Source organism: Crassostrea angulata, chromosome 3 (assembly GCF_025612915.1).
Source record: "Crassostrea angulata isolate pt1a10 chromosome 3, ASM2561291v2, whole genome shotgun sequence".
Taxonomy (NCBI): domain Eukaryota; kingdom Metazoa; phylum Mollusca; class Bivalvia; order Ostreida; family Ostreidae; genus Magallana; species Magallana angulata.
Genome location: NC_069113.1, coordinates 29,835,921 through 29,848,799, shown reverse-complemented (window position 1 = coordinate 29,848,799; position 12,879 = coordinate 29,835,921). Strand labels below are relative to the sequence as shown.

General features: G+C 31.5%; 1 protein-coding gene across 2 annotated transcripts in view; it reads right to left on the bottom strand.

Moving 5' to 3' along the window:
- The window catches only part of LOC128176787 (limbic system-associated membrane protein-like), a 48,932-nt gene that overhangs the window by 17,117 nt on the left and 18,936 nt on the right, over positions 1–12,879 (bottom strand). Inside the window, exons 2-5 of one of the 2 annotated variants that reach the window (XM_052843324.1) lie at positions 12,793–12,867; positions 11,120–11,170; positions 5,371–5,519; positions 548–752 (exon numbers count right to left, since the gene is read on the bottom strand). In XM_052843324.1, coding sequence (XP_052699284.1) covers positions 548–752; positions 5,371–5,519; positions 11,120–11,162 — 397 coding nt within the window. In that variant the 5' untranslated portion in view covers positions 11,163–11,170; positions 12,793–12,867. The remainder of the gene's footprint in view (positions 1–547; positions 753–5,370; positions 5,520–11,119; positions 11,171–12,792; positions 12,868–12,879) is intronic. The other variant, XM_052843323.1, reaches the window with a different exon arrangement.

Here is a 12,879-nt window from a genome sequence, read left to right as displayed (position 1 = left end):
GAGACCAGAAATTTTTTATAGCACATATTTCTCTTATAGCAAAATATCTCTAGTACATTCTGCTAGTTTTTTTTTTTTTGTTTCCTATACCAACCCCGAAATGATGTACATAACCCTTTTCTTAGAGTTTCCATAGTACTTCTTATAAAAATTGAATAATAACGCCAAACCATACTTTGTCACACGACCGCGTAAAAACGACGTCAGCGGCATAGTCTTCTTTATAATGTCTTTATTTTAATGATGTTAACTCAAAATCATCTTATGAGTATCATATTTCAATTTGGGTAGAAAATCTATTGCAGAATCGTTTTTAAATGATTTTTATCTCCTACAAGAACGCTTTTCCTCATTATGTTCAATGGAAATAGAGAAGTTATAAAGACATTTTAAAATGGTCCCTACCAAAAATCGAATTCATACCTTTATGTTATTTTTTTAAATTGATTTTGATATAACTTTTATAACAGTAACTCATTTAAGATTTTCATGAAAATCAGTGATTCGGGTCTGTCGTCCTTTAATGGGAGTTAATTCATATACTAACCATAAACTTCCAAATAAACATTCTTTTTACTCATTGGTTTCGTATTTAAGGAACAGATGTACATTCCCCTGTCGTAGAATTCTAATTCTCGGATCTGAAGGTTCCAGTCAGGAATTCTAGGCCGTATGATGGACATTCGAGTATCGTCTATGATACGTTTTTCACCAATAGATATAAGTATGTGTTTCGGACTCATCCATGTTATCTGGAAAAAAAATTGCAATTAAGTTTGGTCATCATGTCAGAAGTTAAAATATATATTCGAGATGAGAGGTAACCAATGATGCAAAGCCGGTAACAAAGAATATTACTAATTTATGTAAAAACGAAAACACCGATCTCGGTCCAAATGCCTTTGAATATTAAATAGATAAGCCACGAAACGTCAACAGCCGTTTCAGCAAAGAGATCATATCATAGAGGTAAGTAGTTTAGTTATAACAAATAACATACTCTCTTTCAACTGCAAGCATTATGGGAAATAAAATGACCCCAAAATGCGTATATCAATTTCACACTCACGCTATGATACCTTCAACAGAAAATATGTGAAAAAAATTTGACGACCATTTAATCAACAAACCACAGAAAATATAAATCCAATTATAAAAAATAACCTAATAAAATTAGTATATTAAAAAACAGTATCTTTAATGAAACTATTTAAAATATTTCAAAAGCCAATTATCGTTATGTAGCTATATGTTGGAGATATTAATCGCATAAAATAAAAAAAAAATATGCTCAGATACAATTTCCCAACCCAGTACAGTGAAACTCTCAATACCAGTACCCCTTAAAATTAACATTAAAAAATCCTTGCCAGCTCTTTCTTAATTTCTTCATTATAAGCTCTAACATGTAGAAAACCACCACCGTCTGAAAATCAGACACTGGCCCTTTATTTCTTAAAACAAGAACCCCATGGGTCATGTAACTCACCTTAACACCAATAGTTATTACAGATCAGAAAAGCTTAAACCGTATCAAATACAAAATATCTAGACAACTTAGTAGAGTATCTTGATATAAAGATTTTCACATTTTCTTAATTATAAGTCTATTATGAGCTCTTTTTGATGTTCAAAGGACTATGTGCGGTATTACACATTTCTCGACCCAAAATTAAAGTTCTATATTAAGCTTTAAAAATAAGGTTAACGAGAGTTAAAGTCATATTGAAAGTAAGTGTGGAATAGGTTATTACCACAGTGAGGTCATAGTGTAGAACATTCTCTTATTTTGATAAGTATGGTGGCATATTTCTGCCCCTTTTGTGCAAGTTATTTTTCTATTAATTATGTCGACATGCAAGATAAATATGTTGACATGCAAGATAGTTATGTCAACATGCAACATAACTGTGTTGACATGCAAGAAAACTGCAATCAAATAAGAGTTATAAAAAATCTCAAATATCGCCAACATGTGACATCCAAGATGCTAGATACGCTACCTATTGATGTCAACATGCAACTTATTTATGCTAACATGCAACTTCTTTATGTCGACATGCAACTTAGTTATGTTATCATGCAAGATAAATATGTTGACATGCAACATATTTATGACAACATGCAACTCAGTTATGTTGACATGCAACTTATAAGTTGCATGTCAACATATTTATCTCCATGTAAACATAACTAAGTTGTATGTCGACTTATTCATCTCGCATGTCGACATAAGTAAGTTGCATGTTGACATAAAGAAGTTGCATGTCGACATAAGTAAGTTGCATGTTGACATAAAGAAGTTGCATGTCGACATAGATAAGTTGCATGTCAGCATATTTATCTTGCATGTTAACATAAATAAGTTGCATGTCGACATAAAAAGGTAGTATCTAGCATCTTAGATGTCACAGGTGGGCGATATTTGAGATTTGTTTTAGATTTTGTATAATTCATATTTGATTGCAATTTCTTGCATGTCAACATAGTTATGTTGCATGTCAACATATTTATCTTGCATGTCGACATATTTGATAGAAAAATAACTTGCACACAAGGGGCAAAGATATGCCACCATAGATAAGAACAAACTTTCTGGCCAAATTGTTTTCGAGAAGATTTTTTTGTCAAATAACTCCTATTAAACGCCTATCTATGTAAAAATTCAATCCCCATTGAAGCGGTAAGCTCAGGCCAATCACAGAGATAATGATGTGAACAAAGTTGAATCTACCCTACATACGTCAGAATGCTTCTACATGTATACAGCAGCTTGGCCAAATTGTTCTAAAGAAACCTAAGATGTTTCCACACAAATATAGATTTTCTGGCCTTCGAAAACAAGATTTTATAAGATTTTTCTCTATATCTTTCCATGTGTCCCCACCCTACCCCCTGTGATCATGATTTGAGCAAACGTAAGTCTTAAATACTTGAGAATGCTACTTCGCAAGTCACAAACGTTCTGGAAAAAATGGCTGAAATTTGGAAAAATACCGACAATTTTTCAATAATTCTATATTATCTCACCTTTAAAGGGACTTCACACTTCATATGAACAAATTTGAAAACCCTTTCCCCAAGTATGGATTGTGCTAAGTTTGATTGAAATAAACCGTCTGGTTCTAAAGAAGAATTTGAGAATGCTAAATGTTTACGACAACAACGCCAACGACAACGACGGCGACGGACAGACAAATTTTAAGTATTCGACTCAGTTAAGCTAAAACATATGGAATTTAAATTTAATTTATTCACCCATACAAAACCGGCATAAAAACAGGAAGGCAGGGACACCTTTCTGATTTACGAAAGGTATGAAAACTGGATACATGTATAAAGCCTTTGCTTTATTGGTGATGGTGTAATTAGCCTGTCATGATGTTGTTGGAATGAATGATCATGAGTGCGTGTATGTTTTAAAAACTTGGTTGATTTTTTTTTACATTAAAATATCATATTTTAACTACACAACCACTCAAGTTGATTCGATTTCCATAAATCGAACGTCGATGATACAAGTGCTATATGTTGAAATAAAGAATTCCTATGTAACAGTGCATGTTTCAACGATTACTTATCTACAGCCGTCATACAAAGAAATTTCAACACTTTAGAATCAACTCTATCTGATGGTGCTTGCAAAGTAATCTTAAAATTGCTGTATTTTAGTTTCATGAGAAGAAGATGTTAAAACACTTACCTATATGCATGTATATCTATATTAAACTTTGAACCACTCTTGGAGCCCCAGAAGGGGGGGGGGGGTTATACAATTTAGAATATACACTAGATGCTTGCATAATAATCTCACAGATTGTAGCATTGTAGATCTGAAGAAGAATGAATAAAAACATTTCCCTAATTCTTTTTGGTTAAACTTTTTACCACTCCCTAGGTCCCAGTATTGGTCCGGAGGTCACAGATTTAAAAATTTAAAATCTACAATATATAAAGATGCTTGCATAGTAATCTTAATTGTAGCATAGTAGTTTTTGTTATAGTTTTTTTAATAACAATTTCCCCGTATAATGTTCTAGGTAAACCTTTACTAAAGAGACCAGCTTTGGTGTAAATATTGGCATTTCTGGTGCAGTTGATTCTTGAGAAAAATATTTTTAAGACGCAAACCCTGTTTTTACTGTTTCATAGTTATCTCCCTTATAAAAAGGGTTTTGCCCATTTAACAATTTGGAATCCCTTTACAATAATGAAATTTTGTATAAAGTTTGGTTCAATTTAGCCTAGTGGCTCTAGATAAGAAGAATAAATGTAAAATTCTCACTCAAACCTTCGGTTAAGGCGAGCTTAAATCTAATTAAAGGGGCGCTTGTTCACTTTAATATAATTATCATTGCAACTATCACATTTGTGCGTTTGTTTTGTCAGTATTTCTCGTAAAAAAAATCACCTTTATTTTTGTCTCGAAATAGAAAAATAAAAACAAATACACGTCATTCCTAATACAATTAAATCAACCAGTTAGAGGTTTTGCATGATATATTATGCTTAGATATTTTGAAAAAAGAATATTTGATCTTATTTAAATCTTATTACTTGTACTGACTTAAAAAAAAGAGTAACATTTATTTTTCGCTATTTTAAAAATTACTTACTACATAAATATGTTACACAGATATATCATTTCCTTGTAAACTGCCTAGTTATAATTAAACCTTGGTAATCTAGCACCCACTGTAAACCGGCCATTTTGTCTGGTCCGGTAGCCTTTCGGGTTAGTTTCACAGCAAAAATGATAGGATCATCCAGTACTTATCAGCACTTGCCAGTATTTTTCCAAGTTCTTTCTTCAATAAATTTCAATCATCGTCCTTTTTTAGAATATATGGCCATCATTTTAACAGTCTTAGAATTAAATTCCCTTTAAACAAGGTCACTTTTTGTCATACTTGATTAAAATTAGCAGAGTTGTTCTTGAAAAGAATTTGGAAATGTAAATATTTACAGACGAATAAGACACATGGAAATACAAAAAAGTTAACAAGCTCTTAGCTAAGGATAGATGAAAAAAGAAACGGACAGAATGACTACAGGACGGGTCGAAAATAAAATAACCCCCTATAAATTGCAACATGGGCTATAACAGTTCAAGATTATATGAAATATTGCTTAAACAGAATATTTATATAGTAATACAATAAAAAAAACCATTTTTTAATGAATAAACCACTTAATGACGTTAATGTTTATCAACTCAAATGAGAATTCTCATTCGAAGTGTATGTTGGTAATATGTCAATCACATGACTTCCCTTGGAACCTGATTAAATTAAGTATTTTGAAATCACTCATAAATGCAATCTCTTCTTCTAAGACCAATTCAGTAAAGACAGTTATCTTAAAACATACCTCCTTTGACGGATCTGAGTTAGACAGGTCGACAGAGCATGGCAATATTGCTGTAGTTCCGGCTATAGCACTGATGTTTTCGGCTGACCCATCAAAAGTGCGGATGTCGTCTTTGGATGTAGCATAATCAGCAGCAAGAGAAATGGAAACTAAAATCATTTAAAATCCATCATAAATCTTTGTGCTTTTAAAATATAAAATATGAAGGGATTTGGCTGAAAAATACAACTACTTCTAATAAGAATAATGTAAACAGTGTTTGGTCTGTACATGCTGGACGCATGAATTGTACAGTAAAGCATATTGATTCCAATATCCCTTTAATGCCACATTAACACATTAAAAGGTCAACGTATTGTACATATTACCAACGTTGGTTCAATGTTGGGTCAACGTTGGCCAAAGATAAGTTCAACAATGCTGGTCAAGTTTGTCTAATGTGGGCTTAACAATACAAAAGCAACAACAAAAATCTTGATTAACTTTCTTGTAAAGAAAATAACAGCCGTCACTGTACATTTGTTATAGCAATTAAACATATGTTCATCTGGCTAGTCTATAACAACACTCTTATTCTTAGTTCCGGAAATTGAATAAAATAACAAAACACTGTGCTGTGTTCATTCCATTCGTTGATTCTTTCTTGTTTCTTCTTCTTTCATGAAATAGCAACACGCATTTATAACATACTTACAATGAACGCACACCTGTAAGTGGTTGGAAAATTCAGCTCGAATTTTTACCTGAGGTATCCATGAATGGGATATCCAGAAACAGCTGACCATTAACAGTAAAGAAAATTTTGTAAACTAAAATCATTTTCAAATTCGCTTCTTTCTTTTGACATTAGAGATAAAAACTATCTAGAATAGGTCCTCGATACTTAAAATAAGAGCAAAGTATTCAGGCAAAAAGACGTGTTTTTATTAGCATGATCCGCGAATTACTTTCACAAGACTTAGTATGTTACATATGGTTAAAATTCTAAATAATGAAATATCCACTAATGATATAAAGTTGCATTAGTGATCAGACTTCCGACCATTGATGATATACATTTGTAATTTTATCATTAACGAGCTACCTAGCCGTCCACTTATGATACAATTTCAAACTTATACCATTAAGGGTCAGATTTCATGTCCACTAATGATAAAAGAAAAAAAAGTTAAACAGCTACATCGTTTACCTTTTTATGATATGATTTATTGCACTAGAGGATGAACTTCAACATTAATGATACAATTACGTATGAAATAGTACTATTCTAAATTGTGCATGTACATGTTCTTGTGTCTATTTTTATGTTGGCAAAAGGAAGTGTCTGATAGATTATTCAGATTCTATTTTGCTTTTCCATTTCTTTTAATTTAAAATAATTGGTTATAAAGATGTAAGCTAAAAAGAACCATGACTTATAACAAATCTTAATATTCAGCTGCTAGTACAAGGTTAATTGAAAAGTGTTAATTTGGCATTGTAAAATATAAATAAATGTGTCTTAAAGTGTAGAATATTCGGACTGGGCAAGGGTCAAACCTCTTTAAAGATTATTTTCAGATACATTGCTCAAGTTTCACAACTTTTTAAAAGTAGAATTGCCTTGTTTTGTCGCCTTTCCTATTATTGATATAAAAAAGTCGCGATTCTGTGATTTTTATGAGTATGTAGATGTACCTATGTACAAACCTATGTTGAAACCTTTAGTGATACAACATCTCCTAGTGACATAAAGTTTCATTAGTGGACAGAATCTTAACCATTAACGATATTATTTAATCATTAACGTACCTTTTAGCAAACCATTATTGATGCAATTTTAAAGTTATATAACTTACCAAAATTAACATCAACTAATAATATGAAATAAAAACACAAAGCAAGAAGTGCATTGTTGACGTTTATGATAAAATTGTTATTGCATCAGTTGATCTACTGGATGATGCGTGTGTAGCAACCTCTAATGATACACCGTCCACTAATGATATAACGTTGCATTAGTGGTCAGGATGTTGACCACTAATGATATAATTTTATCATTAACGAACAACCTAACCCTCCGCTAATGATATAATTTCAGATTTATATCATTAGCGGTCAAAAATCCTAACCTCTAATGATATGGAAAAACAATGTGAAATAAGTACTACCTTGACCACTAATGATATACATTTGCACACAATTTCAATTGCATTAGTGGATGGATTTGCAACCTTTAATGATGTGATATATAATATAATATAATATAATATAATATAATATAATGTAATATAATATAATATAATATAACTACTTAAACAATAGTGATCATGTCTAAGAATATTGACCCGGGTTTCATTTTTCTACTTTGATTATTGATTCGGGGTGAGGGTTGGGCTTTTCTAACGTTGAAAACAGAGACCAAAAGTCGTGAAATTTATACCTTGGGTCATTTTTCAACAGCTTATTAAAGTTTTTTTCTAATCTCTGATGACCTCACACGTTGAAAATTGACCAACTACAGGTTTTGGACTGTCTGATTAAAATTTTCAGTTCCATATTTTAATTCCTGATATTGTACGATATTCATGCTGATATGGATTTTTTTTTAAAATTTTTGTTGTTTTTTTAAATTTTCTGATTACAACAGTTTGTTATTAAGACTAAGAATTCTGTATCCTTTTATTCAACTGTGTAGATACAGCTAAAAAGAATATACGTCAAACAGCATCGTCTCAAGCCACGGTCCGCAGTCCGTATATATAACTCTCTCCAATATGATCGTTCATGTTCATGTTGGCCGCGGTTTGCGAAGGTGGTCAAGCCAATACCGGCCGTTTATGTAATAATTCCGGCAAATCGCTACAACTTTATTTTGAGAAGTCATGATAATTAACTGATAGTACAATAATGAACAGTTGTCATATTTGTATTAGACAAGTCGCGATCAGTGAATATTTGATTAATTCAACTTAACGATATCTTTTCTTAAACTTGCCAGAATACCTATATACATTGTAATTAAATGTTGAATAATTAGCTACTGATCTCTGCTACTGATGACTTGACAGAGAAAAATAATGTGTACAATACAGATACAAACACTAAACAGACACTTTTTTCGTAGGTGTGTTTAGGGAGTATTGCTATGAACATTTATGACGCATTCGCCGGTGTAACGAAGAATATTGACCCGGATTGAAATTTGACTGGGGAAGGGGGGGGGGGCATTTTTCAACGTTGAAAATTGAGACCAAAAGTCGTGAAATTTATACCCAGGGTCATTTTTCAACAGCTTGAAATATTTTTCAAACCTCTTATGACATCGACGCGTTGAAAATTGACCCTGTTGAAAATTGACTCCGATTTCAGAGTTTTGAACTGTCATTGAACAGAAGTGTAACTTGCTCTTCACGGTTTAACTGTACATGTATGTACTTAAAAGTTTCAGTTCTAAAACTTTAACTCTTTCATACTGTCCGCTATATTTGCCGACTTGGGTGATTTGGCATTTCAAAGGTTGATTTTTCCGACTTCAATCATTTAATTTTTCATTAGACTGAAAACGTGGTATGTAGCAGTCTCTAATGATACACCGTCAACTTATGATATAATGTTGCATTAGTGGTCAGAATGTTGCCCACTAATGATATAATTTTATCAAACCCGGGTCAATTTTTAAACCGGGTCAATATTCTTTGTTACACCGACTTGATCACTATTGTTTATTTAGTTTTAATTCAACCAACTTTAATTGATATTCTTTGTTATTCTAATCTATAATTAACAAATCCACATATTCAACTTAACAACAGATTAGCGATTCAGTTATACTACAGACCACAATAGCAAATAGTCTTATCATTTGGACCTTTTTTATGTTAATGAAATCCCGCTAAAAGTTTTACAATTATAATTTTTTAATATCATAAAATTGCTTGCTTTTTTAAAAATTTCTTTCAACTAGAAATATCTAGCACAACTCCTTTTTGTTAAATGATGATCAATTTGGATTTTGAAGTAAACAGACGAAGTCATAAATTGTATGTATTATGTCTGTATGCGACTATTTCATTTCAAGTAAAACGGCAAAATGTCAGGGGCAATGTCAGAATGGTGTATATTACAATAAAGGACTATACATGTGATCAAATAGCCCCCCCCCCCCATTTTAACCAATTCTTATGTATCGTATCAAAATCAAATCTGTATCCAACATTATACAGAGGTTGTCTAACATATTAGACTCAACAATAGTCACCATTGTCCATGACCTGTCCATCTATGAAGTCACTTTAGTAGATTTTGTTTGCAAATGTTAATATCGTCATTTTTTCCTTGATAATTTTCCTTTGTAAGTATAGAGCGCAGGTATACTCAAGTACGATTTTAAAATTCGATTATATATTATATTATATCATATTATATCGTTAAAGGTTCCAAATCCATCCGCTAATGCAATTGAAAATGTGTGAATGTGTATCATTAGTGGTCAAGGTAGTAGTTATTTCAAATTGTTTTTCCATATCATTAGAGGTTAGGATTTTTGACCGCTATTGATATAAATCTGAAATTATATTATTAGCGGACGGTTAGGTTGTTCGTTAATGATAAAATTATATCATTAGTGGTCAACATCCTGACCACTAATGCAACATTATATCATTAGTGGACGGTGTATCATTAGAGGTTGCTACATGTGTGTCATTCTGTCAACTTTATATCATTAGTGGATATCGTATCATTAAAGGTTGCTACAGAGCTATAAAGATAATGATAAACAACTAAACTGGTTGATATAAACAAGTTTACAGAACATTCCTATTGCTATCTTGTGACGAATAGACTTAAAAAGTAAAAGCGAGGTTACTTAAGATTGGAAAGATATGAAAATTGTAAAGTTGTATGTAGGATAGATCATCCGAAAAAGTTGTCTCCTTTGCACCGAACGGCAATTCAACCAATCAAATAAATGTGCATTTTCACATCATGAATTTTCTCCCAATCACACGAGAGAAGAAAATTGATGCACTGCATGGAGACTTTAAATTATTTCAAGGAAGACGGTAATTAATATTTTTAACAAAGTTTGTTTTATAAACTCATTTGAAGATCATAATTGATCTGCTCAATCAATTTTTTTTCTCATATTAACATGAAGCAGTATGTAAACATTATCCAACTGCAAAATACGGTACTTATTAACACGTTACATGTAGATAATTTTCATATCTTTAACACGAATGATTTTTTGGTTTTAAAAGGGGTAAAAATATGTACGGACTACCATCACGTAATCAATTTCCATGAAGATAATCACGATCATACACCGGCTAGTAATTAAATACCATATTACAGGTAAAAATTATTCTTTGTTATTATTTTCTTAAATATTATGAATGCAATTAGTAATACGGACATTTAAACCTTTTTTTTTAATCAAGTAAACTCTGCTTGCAATCGAATAGTGTACGTCTAATAACACATATCGATTTATCAGTTAGTAAATAAAGACCACCGTAAAATGACGCGGAATAAAGTCATATGATGCTATTATTCTGACCATTTAAGAGCATGTCTTAATTGTCAATTTTTTAAAACCATGAAATCGAAATCTGATAATAGATCTGAAAATCTGAAAATAACAGACAAAGATACTTTAAAAGTAAATAGTGATGTGGTATTGTCTTATACAAAGCAGTAAAAATTACCAAATACTGACACGTTGATTACACAAGCTCAAACGAGTACTTCTTAAACATGTACTTACCAATCAGATGAAAAGTCAATACGGTCATTTGCATCTTGTTCATCCAGTTTTCTACAATAGAATGAAAACGAGTAGAACTATAATAATTGGTAATACATACGGGGGGGGGGGGGGGTCATATATTAATTGGCTACGAATGATGTTTCATGGCAAAAAATAACTTGCTTTAAAACTGAACACTTATAAGGTACTTAAGGATGTTATTTACTCAGGGTTTGAGTTCTCAAATTCAGATTCTTATAAAGTTCCATGTCATAAGTAAAATTTGTTCTAAAAACAAGTATTATCATGTAATGTTAATGTACCACCATTTAATGTTGATGTATCGTCACATATTGCTAAGGTATCAGCATATAATATTGAAGTATCAGCATGTAATGTTAAAGTAACAGCATATAAAGACAAAGTATCAGCATCCATTAACAGTAAAAATGAACTTGGTATAGGGGTGGTATTATAAATACAGCTTCAAGCTTTCGTAGGGAAATATGGCAGATTATTTGGCAGATGTGGACAGGTTTGATAAAAAAGAAGATAAAAAGATTACTATGATATGTGTATATATAAGGTATGTTGCAACGCACTTTGAAAAATAAGGCACTTTGAAAAAAAAATTGCTTTAAATTTGGGACTTATTCAAAAGAACTCAATGCATGCTCAGCTAAATTGATAAACAGTTTCTCGATTAGAGTTATTTTTCTTTTCTCATAAGCTTACGTAATTTGACAATTTACACATAAGGAACAACTCGAGAGATTTGAATTATTCAAATCTGACAAAAATTGCTTTGCTTAGCAACTGCATTTTGCCTTTTCTTGTGAATGCAGCAAAATTACTTACTATTTAGACTATTGGGCTATGCCAGAAACAAAACTGATTTATATGTATTGATAATGGAGATCATTTTATAACGTATTTCTACTGGCTTCAATTGCATGTGCTAATAAACAAACATGATGAGAATAAATGATACATTGGTTATGTTTATCAAAAACAATATGATCTTTTAGAAGATCATTGCTAGAAAAAACCCCACACCTTAATGCTTATTTTTTAAGTTTATGATAATATTACGTTTGTCATTGTAACTTTTTTTAAATAATGAAGTGATTTATTTGATTAGAATTTGAAAAGAGGTCTTTAACATACCAATGGAGAAATTATTGTTTAGTCAGCTCGTTTTTTCAATACTACTGTACTCAATTCACAACAAAGCATATTTCTTTTTCCGATCTTAAATGTTTACTCCAAGTAGCTGAATATCATATGTTTAGGAAGGGAAAATGAAGGGCAGGAGACTTTTTCCCATAGTTAAATGGTGTACCCGTAATTGACGTATCTTTAGTTAACCCCTATTCCCACCCCAACCTCGTCTTATATAAAGACGATAAATGAGATTCACTTTAGTCTAGTGTCAACAAATCATCATACTATTAGGAATTCAGTTCAAGAATTTGTGATTTATACATATTTTTTCAAAGTGCGTTAAGTGTCTCGATGCTATAAAATGTTGATGTACCTTCATAACGCACTTTGAAAAAAAAATTTCAAAGTGGGTTATCTTGGACCGAAATTTAACGTAGTTAATACACGTTATGGTAGTATTGCGTATCCTGTATATCAGAAATTAATCTTTTCTCAGAGTTTGAACGTCTTAAGTTACATAATCTTACAGTATTTGTTTGTGATTAAATACATTTCTTTGTGTCCTGTCCTCTCGAATCTTTTAATCTGTCGTTATTGGAAATCTATAAAAAATG